Here is a 16,934-nt window from a genome sequence, read left to right on the forward strand (position 1 = left end):
GTCTGCCTAGCACAGTACCTCACATGTCAAAAGGTGAATTTACTTTTAAGCAATGCATGTCACCCATTGGATAATACAAGTGGTGAAGGGGCCAGGCCAAGCCTTTAGATCTCTGAGGGTGTGGGTTTCTGATGTACTTTTCCACCCCTAGAAAGTAGTGTCCTTGAGACGTAGACTTGGCTAACCTGAACTGTTCTATTTGTGCCTCACTGTTTCTTTGAGCATGTTACTTATTTTCTCATAGTTTGTTTCCTCATTTACTGGATGAGAATAGTAATACCTCCTCCCAGGGTAAAGGCTGGGAGAAAGATAAAGGTACCTGTGTATGTTAGAGTATATATGTGATGAATTAGGAGGTGCTAAGCAAGGGAGAGGTTTGTTCAGTGTGGCTTCTGTGGAAAGCAGTAGAATCCTGTCCTCTAGACCCCCACCATTGGGCTTTCTTTCATCTTTCCTTGCTGAGGTTAGATATCCAGAGCATCAAAGAATACTTGTTCTTCCAGTCATTTTCACACCAGTGTTGTGGCATTTCCTCAAAACTGCAGTTGCTCTTTAAAATGAAAGGAAGGGGGGAAACGCCTTTCCCTTATTAAAACATTTGGATTAATATGGTTAGCAGTAAAACAATGGTCTACACTTTGCTCGATGATGCAGAGAAGATATCATGTTAGATTTGGGAGTTTAACCAATAGTACATCTGTCCTCAAGTCTCCTAAGATCTAGAACACAGAGGAAAGATAACTGAGGGGCATCCAAGAAATGCTCAAGACAATTGCACAATTGTCTTCGTTATCAGTTTGTGATGACTTTATCCTGTGTCAGAAAAACCATTGTGTATGTTGGCAGATTGCTTCGAGCAGCTCTCCTAGAAATACAATATAAGCCACATGTATAATTTAAAATTTTCTAGTAGCTTTGTGTAAAAGAAGTTAGAAACAGGCTAAATTAATTTTGATACTGTATTTTATTTAAGTTAGTGCATCCAAAATATCCATGCAATTGATTTTTAAAAACGATTCATGATGTCTTTATATTTCATCTCGTTTTTGGTATTAAATCATTGAAATTCTGTGTGTCTTGTACTTACAAGCACATCTCAATTTCAGTGTTTGGTTGCCACATGTAGTTAGTAGCTTCCTTACTGGACAAGGAGTTTGAGTATAAAGTATGTGTTTTTAACACTTACACCCTTTTGCTATGAGGTGCATTGAACATCTTTAGTAATTCAGTGATTATGAGTATCATTTTTATTCTGAAGAAATGCTTTTTAGTAAGTATCATGAGCATTGATTATGGACCCTGAAAAAAGTTACTGGTTTCGTATTTTCCTCTGTATTAATATTAATGAATGGTATTAATACTGATTTTTAAAAAAGAGAAACAAATAGGTTTCATTGTTTGGGGGTAGCCAGACAACTTAATTATTTCACATTGTTTAATCCTTACAACTCTGTGATGTAGATTTTATTATTTGCATCTTAGCCAGGAGGAATCTGAGCCTCAGAGAGGTCAGATAAATTACCTGAGGTGACTATAATAGGTAGAGAATGACAGTGCCAGGATTTGATCCAAGAGCTGCCTGCCTCCTGACACAGTTAGTCACCAGTACATGTGACCATCTTCCATGTGTCTCTATTCCCATGGCTGTGGTGGTGAAGATTAGATTACCTTTATAATCATAACACGCTTCTTCAGAAATAATGTCATGATGGAAATGACAATTTGGGCATTGGAATTAATGACAATTGGGAAATGCATTTTTCTAGTGGAAGGAGTCCCCATGCTTATTTTGCCTCCGTGACAACAGAACTCACCATTCATCTCAGTTGTCGGAACAACTCTTAATTTTAGCAAAAGGCTGGGACCCCGTGCTTGTCCTTTAGATGAAACTACCTGCTTCACCTGCCACAATTGTAAAAGGCTTAGCGAGGCTTATAATCAAAAGGTTCAAAGTTCCCTAGTGGATCATCTGGAAATGGGTCTGTGTGACAATAAAAGAAAAATAATGCCCTAAGTTCCAGCTACAGGACCAGAGTAAGAATTTCTTTCTTTTCTCTTTTTGACCATTTCTCAATTATGTTGTGAATGCATTTTTGTTTTATGTTGTTTTTCTTTTATTGGAACTTACCTTTTAATTCTTCCCTCCTATTCTTAATTTATTCTTTGAATTGCTTATCATATACTCTATCTTTTTATCTCTTGTTTTCCCTTCCTTCCATCCTTCCTTCTTTCCTTCTTTTTTCTTTCTTTCTTTCTTTCTTTTTCTTTTTTGCTTCTTTTTGCCTGGAGTAAGTGGTGGGACAGGGGGACCAAATGTAGTATTTTATATATATGTATATGACCTATTTTACATATATGTGTGTGTGTGTGTGTATGTGTGTGTGTGTGTGTGTGTGTGTGTGTGTGTGTGTTCCTACTCATCCTTTTATCTTTTTCTTTCCCAGGGATTTTTTGTTTTTAAGTTTTTAAAACCTATGCCTTAATTTTCTTCTTCCTCCCACTTGACCCTAACCATACTATTTTACTATTTTTAATTGCTCTTGCCATTGTCATTAGTAATCATACCTATGTTTCCTCTTCTTTTGTAAAAATTGCATTTCATTGTAAAAAATTCATAATTGCTTAGATCTATGAAATTCAAGTAAAAACATACATTTTTCTAGGGGTTAAATATAATCTCTTTTATTTGTTAGTATCTCATATATATGTGCTTTCAGAGTAAATTCTGTTGTCATAGTCTTCTGATTAATATTGTTTTATTTTATATACGACCTCAAAGTCCCTTTTCTTTCTTTCTTTCTTTCTTTCTTTCTTTCTTTCTTTCTTTCTTTCTTTCTTTCTTTCTTTCTTTCATAGGTGATGCCTCTGAAGGATGGGTGCTTGTCTTTTGATTGTAAGGAGTGATTGCTGTCATGTCAGATAACAATTGCTTTCTTTAATCACTGAACTAAAATGTTTAGGAAATATTTTGGTAACTGACACTTTCAAAACGTAAGTTCCTGAATGGTATAGACCCCTGTGCTTTAAAGTCATATTTTATATCTCACTCATTGAACTGGTAATATTACTTTTAAAAATTTATAGGGACTTAAGTCTTTTTCAGTTGACCATAGACTTGAGGAAGATTTATGGTTCCGAAGTAATGGATACATGATAGCTTATGGAGCAACTGGATTCACTTAAAGGCCTTATCTGTGATTCCCAGATGTGTGACACTCAGATGTTGACATTAGGAACTGCACATGGATTTTCAGCACTGAAACTTATGTACACATAGGTATTAGTGATGAAGTATAGCTTATGCACTGACTACGTGGCCTTCTGTGTGCATATGCTTAAATCATTAAAAAGAGAAATCAACCTGCTTCCTTGGACAAAGATCATATACCAGTATGTAAGAGTTAAAAGGTCTAAATGGGGGTTATTCCCAGCTGGTAAGGACTCTGATGAATAGGTCCTATAAAATGCCATTATGCTTGCTTAGGAAGATTTTACAATACCTTCAACAGCATTTCAGGCAGGAGCCACATCAGACTTGTTCTTGCTTGTATCCCTAAAGCCACAGGGGATGCCTGGCACACAATAGGTGTTCAGGGAATAAAAACTGGATAAATGAATGAGCACAAAGATAATTTGAAGGAAATCTGATTTATATTATTCGTTTCATGTGTTACATACATTTGGGAATAAATTGGGCATAACTAAACATTTGATATGCCATTACTGGTCACAGTTTTAAAAAGTATTTCATAAGGCATCATGCAGCCAGGTTAAATTCCCTTGTTTGTCTAAAGCAATCAGTCCGCTCCACCCTTGTTGCCTATTTTCCATAAATCCATACCATGGATACTATATCTGCTACAAACAGTAATGCTACCTTACTCTTCTTAAGAGCAATTGCAGAGTCTGTAGTTGTTGTGGGGATGGTGTGGTGTGACTTGTTTGCTTGTTGTGCTGGCTTAATAATAATTACCATGATCCTTAGTGATAACAGTTCTTAATGAATGTTATTATTGTTAATAATGATTATATTTAATAATTACACCCTATACTTATTATCTTTAATAATAATAATTAGCACATGGGAACCAGTTGCACCATTGTATTATCTTTAGAACAAAAATCTACATCTGTGAGCTGGTAGTTTGCAATGTCTGCTCCCACCCTCTGCTTTCCAGACCAGAGTGAGTTGGGAGGCTTCTAAGGTCTAGGCAATGGGAGAGGCTTCTAGAAAACCTCCTGTGCAGTCCTGGTGTCACAGGCGGGACTCCCATACCTCATTTACCCAGAGGTCTCACTCACTTTTATTGTAAAGAGCCTTCAGCAATGACTAGCTAATTGCCCGCCTCTCCCATCTCTCAGCTTGCCCACCTATCCTTCATAACTTTTGGTTTTCTTGCACAAAGAGAGAAGACCCAGAACAGATCTTCTATAAAGTACTAATTTGTGTGAATTATGTGAGGCAGAGTCCATGTTTATTACTTGTATGTTGGTAAAACTTTGATCTTCTTATGCCTTGGCTCTGTTTAGATTTAAATGACTGTATGACTTTTTTTAAAAATAAAAAACAGTTTTATAAAAAAAATTTTGGCGAATTAAACATTTTTTAGCTTTTCACACTTTGATACAAAGCAGAGAAATATTTCAGTGACAACAGATTTCAACAGATTTTCAACAAGACTAATTTGCTTTATTCTTTAGGGTAGTTTACTTCTTTTCCCTGAAAACACAAGAAAAGATAGTTCCCTTTAGAGTGGTAACTGGTGTTAATATGTAAAATAATAATTTTATTTATTTAAAAAAATTTTTTTTTAAAATTTTTATTTATTTCTAGGAGAGAGAGAGAGACAGCGTGAGCAGGGGAGGGTCAGAGAGAGAGGGAGTCACAGACACTGAAACAGGCTCCAGGCTCTGAGCTGGCAGTCAGCACAGAGCCCGATGTGGGGCTCGAACCCAGGAACCGTGAGATCATGACCTAAGCGAAAGTCGGACGCTTAACCGACTAAGCCACCCAGGCGCCCCTGTAAAATAATAATTTTAAAAAGACAGAGTTTTACATTTGGATGCGTATGTTGATGTAAGTTAAATGTCAGTTAAGATTTTCAGGAGCAGGGAATTTTCAGGCTAATTGATGACCAATTTATCGAGATGTAGAAAAGTAAAAGCTACAAAAGGGACTTTTAAAAAGTTACCTGTTGATGGGCACCTGGGTGGCTCAGTCGTTAAGCAGCGGACTCCTGATTTCGGCTCAGGTCATGATCTCACAGTTCATGGGTCTGAGCCCCGTATGGGGTCTGCACTGATAGTATAGAGCCTGCTTGAGATTCTCTCTGCCTCTGCCCCTCCCTCACTTGCATGCTCTCTCTCTCAAAAAATAAATAAATAAATAAATAAATAAATAAATAAATAAACTTAAAAAAAAAGTTCCCATTGACTTTCTTGTACATATTCACAAGATAGCTTGGACCCTGAAATCAAATATGCCTCTCTACTAGGTCTCTTATATTTCCAGATAGAAGCAGATCTGATCTGGAAATATTAGTCCTGATGAATAGTTAATGATAAAACCATAGACATGAAGGATGTAAGGGTCTAGAAGGTTATCTTGACCTCAGCTGTGTGCTGGCTTTGGAGTTAGAGTCTCAGTCAGGACACCTCATCGGTGCACTCCACTTTTTAATGACTGGAATCTGAGGGCTTCTGCCATCGCCTTGGGGCAATTCTGCTGCAGTCTGATAGCAATAAGGAAGGGGGAAAAAAAACCCAGCTTTCCCATTAGCCCCATCCAACTAAGAGGCTTGTTTAATCTAAACCATTTTGATCACAGATGAGTAACTTTTATAACTGCCTCTTCCCTTTTCATCATGGTGGCTGAGATTTGCTTTGTAATATTTGTGTTTTGCTCTTGAATTTTGTCTCTTCAGGTTTGATGATTCCTGTCTTTTGTGTGGTGGAGCAGTTGGATGGCTCTCTTGAATATGACAACAGAGAAGAACACGCAGAGTTCGTCCTGGTTCGAAAAGATGTGCTTTTTAGCCAGCTGGTGGAGACCGCGCTCCTGGCCCTGGGGTACTCCCACAGCTCCGCGGCTCAGGCACAAGGTATTAATGTGTGTCCCCGCTCTCCTCCTTGTGCGTCCATATGTCAGGATTTGAGGAAGAATGTGTTTCCTGAAATAATTGTCCAAACAAGGGACGGAGGAGAAGGGTCAGATTTAACATCTTTTCCAAACAGTGAATAGCAGAATGTTTCTTGCAGAATCTTGTTTTCTGGTTTCTTTGGGAAAACTCTAGAGTCACCAAAATAAGCTTGCATTTTAAAGTGATCATTGTAGGTTTTTTTGGCATTGATAGCTCTGTTATTTTCTCTGAGTCCCAAAACTGGTGTTCTCAGAGTGCTGAGATGTCTGATCCTAACTTCTCCAAACTTCAATACATGATGTATAAGCTTTCAGTTTTCTAAATTTATTTATTGCTTTGGGCGTGCAGCCTCAACACATTACAGTGAGCTTTTAATTAAGTAGAAAATAATGGGTGCATTTTACCATACTTTTGTTACCTTTGAAAACTGCTCTGTAGTTTTAGTATAGTCCATTCAGTAAACAAAGCAAAACAAAACAAAAAAACCCTTCAGTGTCTTTGTGATTGATTCATTTTATTTAATTAAATATTAAAATTGCATCATTATTTCTGCATGTATTGTAGAGCACTGGGGAGCTGATTGTGACCTTGCGTTGCTTCACTCTGAAGCATAGCCTATTGTTCTTTCATGGCAAAGAATTGACAAAATAAATAACAACAAAAATATCCCCCAAGCCTGAAAAACTGGAAGAAAACTTTTTGACCCAGTGGAATGGTTATTATTGTATTTCAGCTGAAATGACTGAATCCTATAGTTTATGATAATGCTTATAACCAAAGGAAGGCAATAGGTGACCTCCAGGTCTTGCTTTACATATTGATTTTCTGTATTACTGTTCTTACTTAACATTTGTGTGTATGTACCACAGATTTTTACAACTTTTTTTATGAGCCTCTCTTCGTATAATTCCTAGGAATTGTCAGTCAAAGCCTCTATTTATTCAGATAAGGAGACTATAAGAGATTAGACAATATATACAAAGTTACAGATAAGGCAACCAAGGACACGGGATTTAGCATCCAAGCTCTTGACTCTGATTCTGTAAGCAGATCATCACTGTTTAAAAAATACGTTAAGTCTTTAAATTAGATTTTAATTCTACCAAGAAAGCAACCCATCTGAAACCAGGGGTCAAGAACGTTTTCCCAGGGCAGTTGGTACCCCATCGATTATTGCGAGTCCAAGTACTGTTCGAAACTGAGTACTTGGCCTGTCGGGTGCAGTGGTAACAGCTGAATTGTTGAGTCCACTGCTTTCAGAGCAGTGTGATAAAAGATGATTCATTTCCTTTCTCCAACGACTTTCTTGTGCAAGGGATTCAAGATTTCATCCCGAGCAAATTGCCTCCTGGACATCGTTGCTTTTATTTTATGCTATTTGCCTAAATGAAATAAAGGAATCACCCCATTATCCCCCCCAAACTTTTAATGCCATTTTAGGGATATTTTTTCTGAATGTAAAGGTCACTGTATCCCACTGCTTGCATCCTGGTGTGCCAGCTTCCTGTTTGACAGGGCTATCCATCTCCGTTAGCACGGCTGCTCAACGCGCCGTGAGCTCACATGTGGAGCATGGAGCACTAAGTGGCCAAGATTTGATTCTTGGCACACGCTCAGGGAAGGGGCTCTCAGGAAATTTGCACTAGGGAGCCACACTGTTCCATTCAGTGATGTGGACTGAGAGTTCTGCCCACCAAGGTGACATAGGTTTACTAGCAGGGGATATGGCCTACAATGGAGGATTAAACAGGAGAAAAGTCAAAATCAAATATTTGCTTCCCCAAAGTTTTTGAAAACCAGGACTCAGAAATACTGAATATGAATGTTATGCATTTAAAAAGTTGACTCAACATTCTGAAGTCGCTCTAGATCACAGATAAATACTTTATTTTGTAGGTAAACAAAGGTTTTAGCAGCAGGTATTGTACTGTAATTTCAGAGGGGGAAAAATTGCAGTTTGCAGTTTGTTTAGTTTTAAATTAGGCTGCTGATCTCTGTTTTGCATAAATGGAAGAACTTGCAATTGTTTATTTTGAAATGAATGTATTAGATCTCTGTTGTCATTTTTAGATCATCAAGCGTATGCAGTTTGTTGCATGTTTATTAGAGACCAAACAGAATGCATCATGAGATTGCTCGTTTGTGTGCTGGACAAACAGCAGAGCGATAGACAGCTAGAGAAGGAGGTAGAACAAAATATAACCGTATATTTGAAATCTGATTTTCTGTGGGTCTAGTTTTCTGTTTTATTTTGTTTTGATCTTGTTTGTATGTTCATTCATTGTTTAGGTAATTTCCCCCAAGATGGGGATGTCATTGGATGACCTAGCAAATCCATTTGCTCTGGAGAAATGGAACATTTCTGAACCTCTTTTTCCTGTGTTAGAAAAGTTGGGCAGAACTAAACTGTAAGGAGAACAAGTTGCTTGAGCCTATTTTAAAAAATTGAGGTTCTTTTTTTTTTTATTTTTATTTTTTTTAATGTTTTATTTATTTCTAGGAGAGAGAGAGAGACAGCGTGAGCAGGGGAGGGTCAGAGAGAGAGGGAGTCACAGACTGAAACAGGCTCCAGGCTCTGAGCTGGCAGTCAGCACAGAGCCTGACGCGGGGCTCGAACCCACGAACTGTGAGATCATGACCTAAGTGAAAGTCGGACGCTTAACTGACTAAGCCACCCAGGCGCCCCAAAAAATTGAGGTTCTTGAAATATGATTTTATTATTCTCATATGACCAGAAAAGAGTTTCAATAATTGAATTAGATAGTACCCAGATTGCCTTGAAATAAGAAAATGTATTAGCAATGTCATTATTTTGGAGCGATGCCTTATCCTAACCATAAGGTAATGCACCCATGGGCTTGTGAGCATGGGATAGTTAATTTCTTTTTTTGAGAAGGCATTCCCTCCAAGTGAGTTGAAGAGACTTTATTAAGAAAGTTACTTGCTTCTAAAGGATGATAGAAATTCCACTAAAATGGAGTTCAAGGATTTCCAACACCACCACCACCACATCCTCCAGCCTTTATTTGAAACCACATATTGGGACTTGAGAGGACATGGGCAAAGGATACTGTCATAAAGGATGGGCACAGTGTTTCTAACTGAGCCCAACCCTTTATGTCCCAGGATTAATAATACCATTAGCTCTCTGTGATTCTCAAAGATGAGAGCTGCAGGATACATCTGACCTGCTATTTTGCATATGCAAAAAGCCAAAAGATGGCAGGTGTTTTGCTTTTCCTAGAGTAGGTAGCCTAAGATCTAATGAACAGCAGGCACATTTTATGTTGGATCATGAGTCTGTATCTCTGAATCAAAAGTCTTCTAGTTTTGGAAGAAGAGTGTTAACTTAGGAACTGCTCCCCAAATTAAATTCATTCCTTTTATTCTTTTCTTATTTCCTTTTCATTCTTTTAGTTCTGCCCCATAAGGCTTTTGGTAATAGCTAGGGATCTCTCCACATCTTTGAGAGAGTTCTTTCAAGTAGCTATTCATAGTTGCCAACGTGGATGGCGGATTTGGGGAGGTGGCAGTGATAGTGACTTGATTCTTCCCTGTGCACAGTTGACTAAATTTGTAAGTGGTCATCATCTCTCTTTTCTGTTTCCTATAAATTTTAAAGTAACTTTTAGAATTTTATTTATATATATTTTTATTGAGGCATAATTGACATAAACATATTAATTTCAGGTATATAATATAATGATTTGATATTTGTTTATATTGTGAAGTACTTACCCCAGTTAGCATCTAGTCTAGTTAGCATCCATTGCCACATGTAGTTACACAATTTTTTTCCTTATCATGAAAACTTTTAAGATTTATTCTCTTAGCAACTTTCAAATATGCAGTACAGTGTTATTAACTGTAGTCACCATACTATTCATTATATCCCCATGACTTAATTTGTTTTATAACTAGAAGCTTGTACCTTTTGACTTCCTTCACCCATTTTGCCCACCCCCACCCCCACCTCTGGCAACCATCAACAATCTGTTCTCTGAATCTATAAGCTTGGTTTTATAAACTAAAAAAAAAAAAATTTTAAGATTCCACTTATAAGTGAGATTGTATGGTATTTGTCTTTCTCAGTTTGACTTATTTCACTTAGCAAAATGCCCTCAAGTTCCATCCATGCTGTCACAAATGACAAGATTTCTTTCTTTTTTATGGCTCAGTAGTGTGTGTGTGTGTGTGTGTGTGTGTGTGTGTTTACATCACATTTTCTTTAGCCATTCATCCATTGATGGACACAGATTATTTCCATGTCTTGACTACTATAAATAATCCTGCAGTGAACATAGCTGTGCATGTATCTTTTCAAGTTAGTGTTTTCTTTGGATAAATACCCAGAAGTGAATGGAATTGCTGGGTCATATGGTAGCTTTGTTTTTAATTTTTTGAGAAACCTCTATATTGTTTTCCATAGTGGCTGCACCAATTTACATTCCCATCAACAGTGCATGAGTATTCTCTTTTCTCCACATCCTTGCCAACACTTGTTATTTCTTGTGTTTTTTTGTTTGTTTGTTTGTTTGGGGTTTTTTAGATAATATCCATCCTAGCAGGTGTCAGGTGATATCTCATTGTGGTTTTGCATTTTCCTGATAAGTAGTGGCATTGAGCATCTTTTCATATACCCATTGGCCATCTATATGTCTCCCTTGGAAAAATGTCTGTTCAGATCCTCTGCCCATTTTTTAATCAGATTGTTTGTGTTTTTGCTATTGTATGAGTTCTATATGTATTTTAGATATTAGCCCCTTATCAGTTATATGACTTGTAAATATTTTTTCTCATTCAGTGGGTTGCCTTTTCATTTTGTTAATGGTTTCCATTGCCATGCAGGAACTCTTTAGTTTGATATAGTCCCACTTGTTTATTTTTGCTTTTGTTGCCTTGCTTTTGGTGCCAGATCCAAAAAATCGTCTCTAAGACCTATGTCAAGGAGTCTATTCCATGTGTTTTCTTCTAGGAGTTTTATGATTTCAAGTTTTACATCCAAGTCTTTAATCCATTTTGAGTTAATCTTTGCAAGTGCAAAGATTAACTTGCACTAAAATGTGCAAGTTAGTGGTCTAGTTTCACTCTTTAGCATGTAACTGTCCAGTTTTCCCAACATTATTTATTGAAGAGACTGTGCTTTTTCCAATGTTTATTCTTGGCTTTTCTATTGTAGATTAATTAATCATATATGTGTGAGTTTATTTCTAGTCTCTCTATTCTGTTCCATTGATGTATATGTCTTTTTTTTTTTTTTAAATTTTTTAGGTTTATTTATTTTGAAAGAGAAAGAGAGAGGGAGGAGCAGAGAAAGAATCCCAAGCAGACTCCTAGTGGTCAGTGCACATAAATGTGGGGCTCAAAACCATGAAACTGTGAGATCATAACCTGAGCTAAAATCAAAAGTTGGATGCTTAATTGATGGAGCCACCCAGGCACCCCTATATGTCTTTTTGTGCTGATACCATATTGTTTACTATAGCTTTGTACTATGGTTTGAAATCAGGAGTGTGTTATCTCCAGCTTTGGTTTTGTTTTTTCAGACTGTAAAATTTGTTTTTGACTAGAAAATTTTATTCAAAAACAAACAGGCAATGGGGTGCCTGGGTGGCTCAGTCAGTTTAGTATCCGACTTTGGCTCAGGTCATGATCTCACAGTTCATGAGTTTGAGCCCTGCATCAGGCTCTGTATTGACAGTTCAGAGTCTGGAGCCTGTTTCCAATTCTTTGTCTCTCTCTCTCTCTCTCTGTCTCTCTCTCTGCCCCTCACTTGCTTTCACTGTCATTAAAAAATAAATAAACATTAAAAAATTATTTTAAATAACAAAACAAATAGGCTGAGCAATAAATAAGCAAAAATTTTTTCTGACTGGTTATTTTTGGGGTCTTGAGTACATAAAAATTATGGCTTCAAGAGAAGGTGTATTACCATTTTTTTCTTGCTTATGTTGGAATAATTAAATTTATGCAGTCACCTAAAATATTTTTAAAAAGTGACACAAAAATGCATTTAATAGCATGTTATGTAAATCAAGCAGAGTGCCAAATACAGTCTCAATTATATGAAATTATTCATGTATGCATAGAAAAAATACAAAGGAAATCTATTAAAATATCATAGTGTGAGTAGTAGGATTAAAGTATGAAATTCTGGTGTGGCTGGGTGGCTCGTCAGTTAAGTGTCCAACTATGGTTCAGGCCATAATCTCACAGCTCATGGGTCCAAGACCCATATCAGACTTTGTGCTGACCGCTTGGAGCCTGGAGCCTGCTTCAGATTGTGTGTCTCCCTCTCTCTGTGCCCCTCCCTCCCCCTCTGCCCTACTCTGTCTCTCTCAAGAATAAATAAACATTAACATTTTTTAAAAAATAAAGTAATGAAATTCTACTTTCTCCAGGAATTCTTTCTCTTTTTAAAATGTTTATGCATTTATTTTGAAAGAGAGAGAGGTACAAAGTGAGAGGGAGAGAGAAAATCCCAACCAGGCTCTATGTTCAGCATGGAGCCTGATGCAGGGCTTCAGTCTCACTACCATGAGATCAAAACCTGAGCAAAAATCATGAGTTGGCAGCTTAACTCACTGAGCCACCCAGGTGCCTCTCCTTGAATGCTCTTAATAAGTGAGAATCTGTTATTTCTACCTTATTACCCACTTTTGGTAAGCAGTTCACTTTGTCCCTAATGAATCCTCAAGTGTGAAAACTTGTGCATGATACAGATGTATTTCTATTGGGTTTTTTTTTTTTTTCAGTTTAAAATAAAAAATAGAATAAGTCATGAATAAATCCCTGTGATGTATATATAAAACAGGAGATGTCTTACAGTTTTAATAGTGCCAGCTAATATTAACTGAACAGTTATAATATGTCAGGCACTATTCTAAGAGATTTACATGCACTGACTTACTTAAATACCACAACAGCTTTTTGAAATAAGTTATATGTTCCCGTTTCACAGATAAGGGGACAGGCAAACAAAGAAGAGAAGTAACTTTCCTGGGCTCACAGGGCTGTGGATGGAAGAGCTGAGATCTGAAGTCCAGTGATCTGACTCCAGAGTCAGTGTTCTTAACCACAGGGCTGTCCTGTGACAGACCTGATCAGTGGGAGTTTAGAGTTGGGGTAGGCGTCAATTCTTATCTAATATGCTTGCTTCTTACTCTTTGACATGAGCCCTGAAAGGCAGGACTTTTTAGATTGGGTGCTTACTGAACACATAAGGATTGTATTTATTTGATAATGATTATATTTACTCAATAATGATAAATTATACAGAGATACTTTTTTAGGCAACTGAGACAGCCTTGATTAAAAACAAACAAAAAGACAAATCTCACAGAATTGTTGTTTATTGAAGCCAATTCCTAAAACTTAATAGCAGGCCTATAGTAGGTTAAGTAATTCAAATATGCTGTTCCTGCTTAGGAAGCCTAAATGATCCATGGTAGGAAAACAAAACATATTCCACAGCAGTTCTGATTTTCAAGTTAATTAACTCAGCAGTATTAAATGCCCACTGTGTTCCTGTCATTATTCTAGGCTCTGGTGATAAAGAACTGGGAAAAAAAAAAACAAACAAACAAACCCAAAAAAACCCCTTGCTTTCATGGAGCTTACATTTGGTAGTTTAATAAACAAGAAAAGGAATTATTAGTTGATTTTTGATCCTCTGAGCTCAGAAATGTTGAATATTAAGGTTTAAAGAATCGAAATGCATATAAGCTTTATTTAGAGTTTAGTGCTAATTTATAACTAAATGTTAATTTTATTCTTGAAAAGTGCTCAAGAATTACTCTTCCTCTTGTCAGTTTTTGGAAGCAGGTGACCAAATGGAAAATATGGGTTAAAATTTCCAAAAAGTTCTTGCTTTATCTCATTCAAGGAAAGCTATTTATTTGCCATTTCTCTCCACCATTGTCTCCATTTTTTGTTTTTATTTATTTATTCTTAAATGTTTACTTATTTATTTTGAGAGAGAGCGAGTGCACGCAGGGGAGAGGCAGAGAGAGAATCCCAAGTAGATGCCACACTGCCTGACTCGGGCTCTGTCTCACGAAATGTGAGATCATAACCTGTGAGCTGAAATCAAGAGTTGGACACCCAACTGACTGAGCCGCTTAGATGCCCCTGTTGTCTCCATTTTTTAAGATAGGCCTGTTTTTGGCTTTATTATTGGTGAAACTCTTGTGTTCTTAGAGGCTCATTTTTTTAGCATACAAGGGTGACACCTGTGGGAAGCATTTAGTCAATGTTGGAAGAATGAACAAATGGATTGAAGGTATTATTTATTATCCTGGAGATATACATGCAGTTCTAAAAAGTGCCAGTTTACTGTTCAGATTTGGGCTCTGAACTACAAACTATTTAGTTCCCTTAAGACAGAGTGATACATAGCACAGTGTGAAGTCTACATGAATTCAATAAATGTTTGTTGAATGAAAACGGGCATATTTAAGGTTCAGTATTACTAAACTATCCATGAAGAATATTTTTTCCTTGTGTGTCATTGTGAAGTTGGCTCCCTTTCATGAATTAGCTATTTTTATCAAAAGTAAAATATAATTTGACTCCTTAGTAATCAGCATCATCATTTCTAGATTTTTTCATGTCATCATTCCATAAGCAGTAATGTTTTATCTGCACTCAAGGTGCCAAAACACTCTGAGTAATAGCTTTTAGACTCAAGGGGCTACTTATTCAAAAGATACTTATGGGATCGCTGGGACCCAAATTCTTAGGATCAAAAGTTAGAGGTTATTTTGTCAGTATTTATCCAGACCTCATCTTTGAAGGCATTTTATATAGGGAGAACAATTTTATTCTATGAACTAGAAACAAAGATATAAATAAATAGAACAAGATTTAAAACCAAAACAATAAGGATATGTTTTAAAGGAATGCCTTAATTTATTTTTACTTATTTATTACTGTTTTATATACTATTTATTCATTATTATATACTTTTCAGAGAGTTAGCATTTTACAACATACTACTGGGGAGAACTTTACAAAGAAGCTACTTTTTGGTAAATTTTAACATTAGAAATAAACATACTTTCATTTTAGATTGTTCAGTGCTTGAAATGCCCTGATCTTTAATTCTCTGAAATGTTTATTCTGGGAATATGCAACATATACAAAATAGAGAAATTAACGTAGTAAATAAATAATCATGAATTTATCATCTGGCCTCAGCAGTTAGGAATTCATGGTCAGTCTTGTTTCATCTCTGCCCTGACCTACATCTTACCTCTCTCCCACTGGATTATTTTAAGGCACATCCTAAACCTCATATTTTATCCATAAATATTTTACTAAATATCTCTTAAAGATAAAGACTATCGTAAAAACATAACCACAATACCAGCAATTATAACCTTGTAATGGAATTCAGAAAAATAACTTCTTTTTTTTTTTTTTTGAGAGAGGATGCTTAAAAGGCATATGTTGTCTGGAGCTGAAAGATTTTTTTTTTATGCTCTGAAAGTTTGACATTGTCCCTATTGAAAATGTTTAAAATGATCTCTTGCCTTGTATTACTTTCCTTGGTTTCTTTCTTTGGCTCTTTCTCCTTTTTTCCCTACTTTTCCTTCTTTAATTAAACTCTCATGTTTGGGAGTCTCTCAACAGTTTTTTTCTTTATAAGGGCAATGTTGAAAAAAGGCGCATATTTAGAAATTTTAGGCCTTGGAGCAATCTTTTAACAAACAAACTGCGTTTTAAAAAATTCTGTGGCTCTCAAAAGAGAGCTAAAAAAGCTACCCAAAATTGCTGTTAACCATGTCTCAACTCTCATTAGAGCTGGCTGGGCCAAAATATAAAACACTGACTGTGCCTATACAAATCTCTAACAATGCCCCCTACACTCTTCCCTCCTCTACTACATAAAATTAAATATTCATATATGCTTATTTACCTGCAAAAAGAGCAAAACCTGAAACACTACTTTTAAAAGCCAAAGGAAGAATAATGCTCATTTTACTTCCTTGCCCAATATATATTTAAGAATGAATATCTAATATAGATATTTATAGTTCTGTATTCCTTGTATTTATATTGGCACAAATATGTGTTATTTAAAATATATAGGTTGACTGATGGAATTATTGTCTATATTTAAATTTATAGAGGATGAAGACCCTATCTGACTTGATATGCAGGACGCCTAGCAGTTGAGTAGGAAGTACTTGATTAAAATTGTTAAGGGCAGTGAATTAAAAAAAAAAAAATTGATCTGATCTCACTTTACCTTTGACCTTGCAATTTCTATTTAAAAGGCAATTAAAAAATCATATCACTGAAGATAATTCATTAAAAAACTAGCTCATTATTTCTTTGATGATGAGGGAAGTTTTTAGCAATATTTTTAGTCAGCTGTTTCTTGGGCAGTTGGCCATGGTGGCCATTAGCTTTGGAGCATTTTTAAAATTGCTTTAAATCCCTCTTTTTATACTTTAGGTGTTAATGTCCATGAGCCGAAGGGGTCTAATCATCTGAGTTCTATGTTCTGGCATTCCTGTAAAGTGATCTAGGTTAAACAGATTAACCTACAGTGATATACAGCTTTTATTTAATAATTAAGGTATATCTCATTAAAAATATATAACTTTGAGGAGTTATGAGTAGGTAAGCTGCAACCTAAAATTGGTGATACTGTGATACAATTTATATTGTGATTAATTTTTTATTCTGTTCCTTCTAAAGTATAACTGTCTTTTACCAATATATAGATTTTAAATGTAAGAAAGTTATTTACTGAAGACTCAGGTCCTTCTGTGCTTTAAGGAGATG

At 36.1% G+C, this 16,934-nt stretch overlaps 1 protein-coding gene across 3 annotated transcripts in view; it reads left to right on the forward strand.

Moving 5' to 3' along the window:
- Positions 1 to 16,934, forward strand: part of SATB2 (SATB homeobox 2) — a 191,616-nt gene that overhangs the window by 22,499 nt on the left and 152,183 nt on the right. For all 3 annotated transcript variants that reach the window (XM_039221780.1, XM_039221779.1, XM_039221781.1), the window contains one exon: positions 5,925 to 6,101. In XM_039221780.1, the coding sequence (XP_039077711.1) occupies positions 5,925 to 6,101 (177 nt within the window). The remainder of the gene's footprint in view (positions 1 to 5,924; positions 6,102 to 16,934) is intronic.

The sequence above is a fragment of the Hyaena hyaena genome, unplaced genomic scaffold, assembly GCF_003009895.1.
Source record: "Hyaena hyaena isolate Hyena2069 unplaced genomic scaffold, ASM300989v1 scaffold_1009, whole genome shotgun sequence".
Classification (NCBI taxonomy): Eukaryota; Metazoa; Chordata; class Mammalia; order Carnivora; family Hyaenidae; genus Hyaena; species Hyaena hyaena.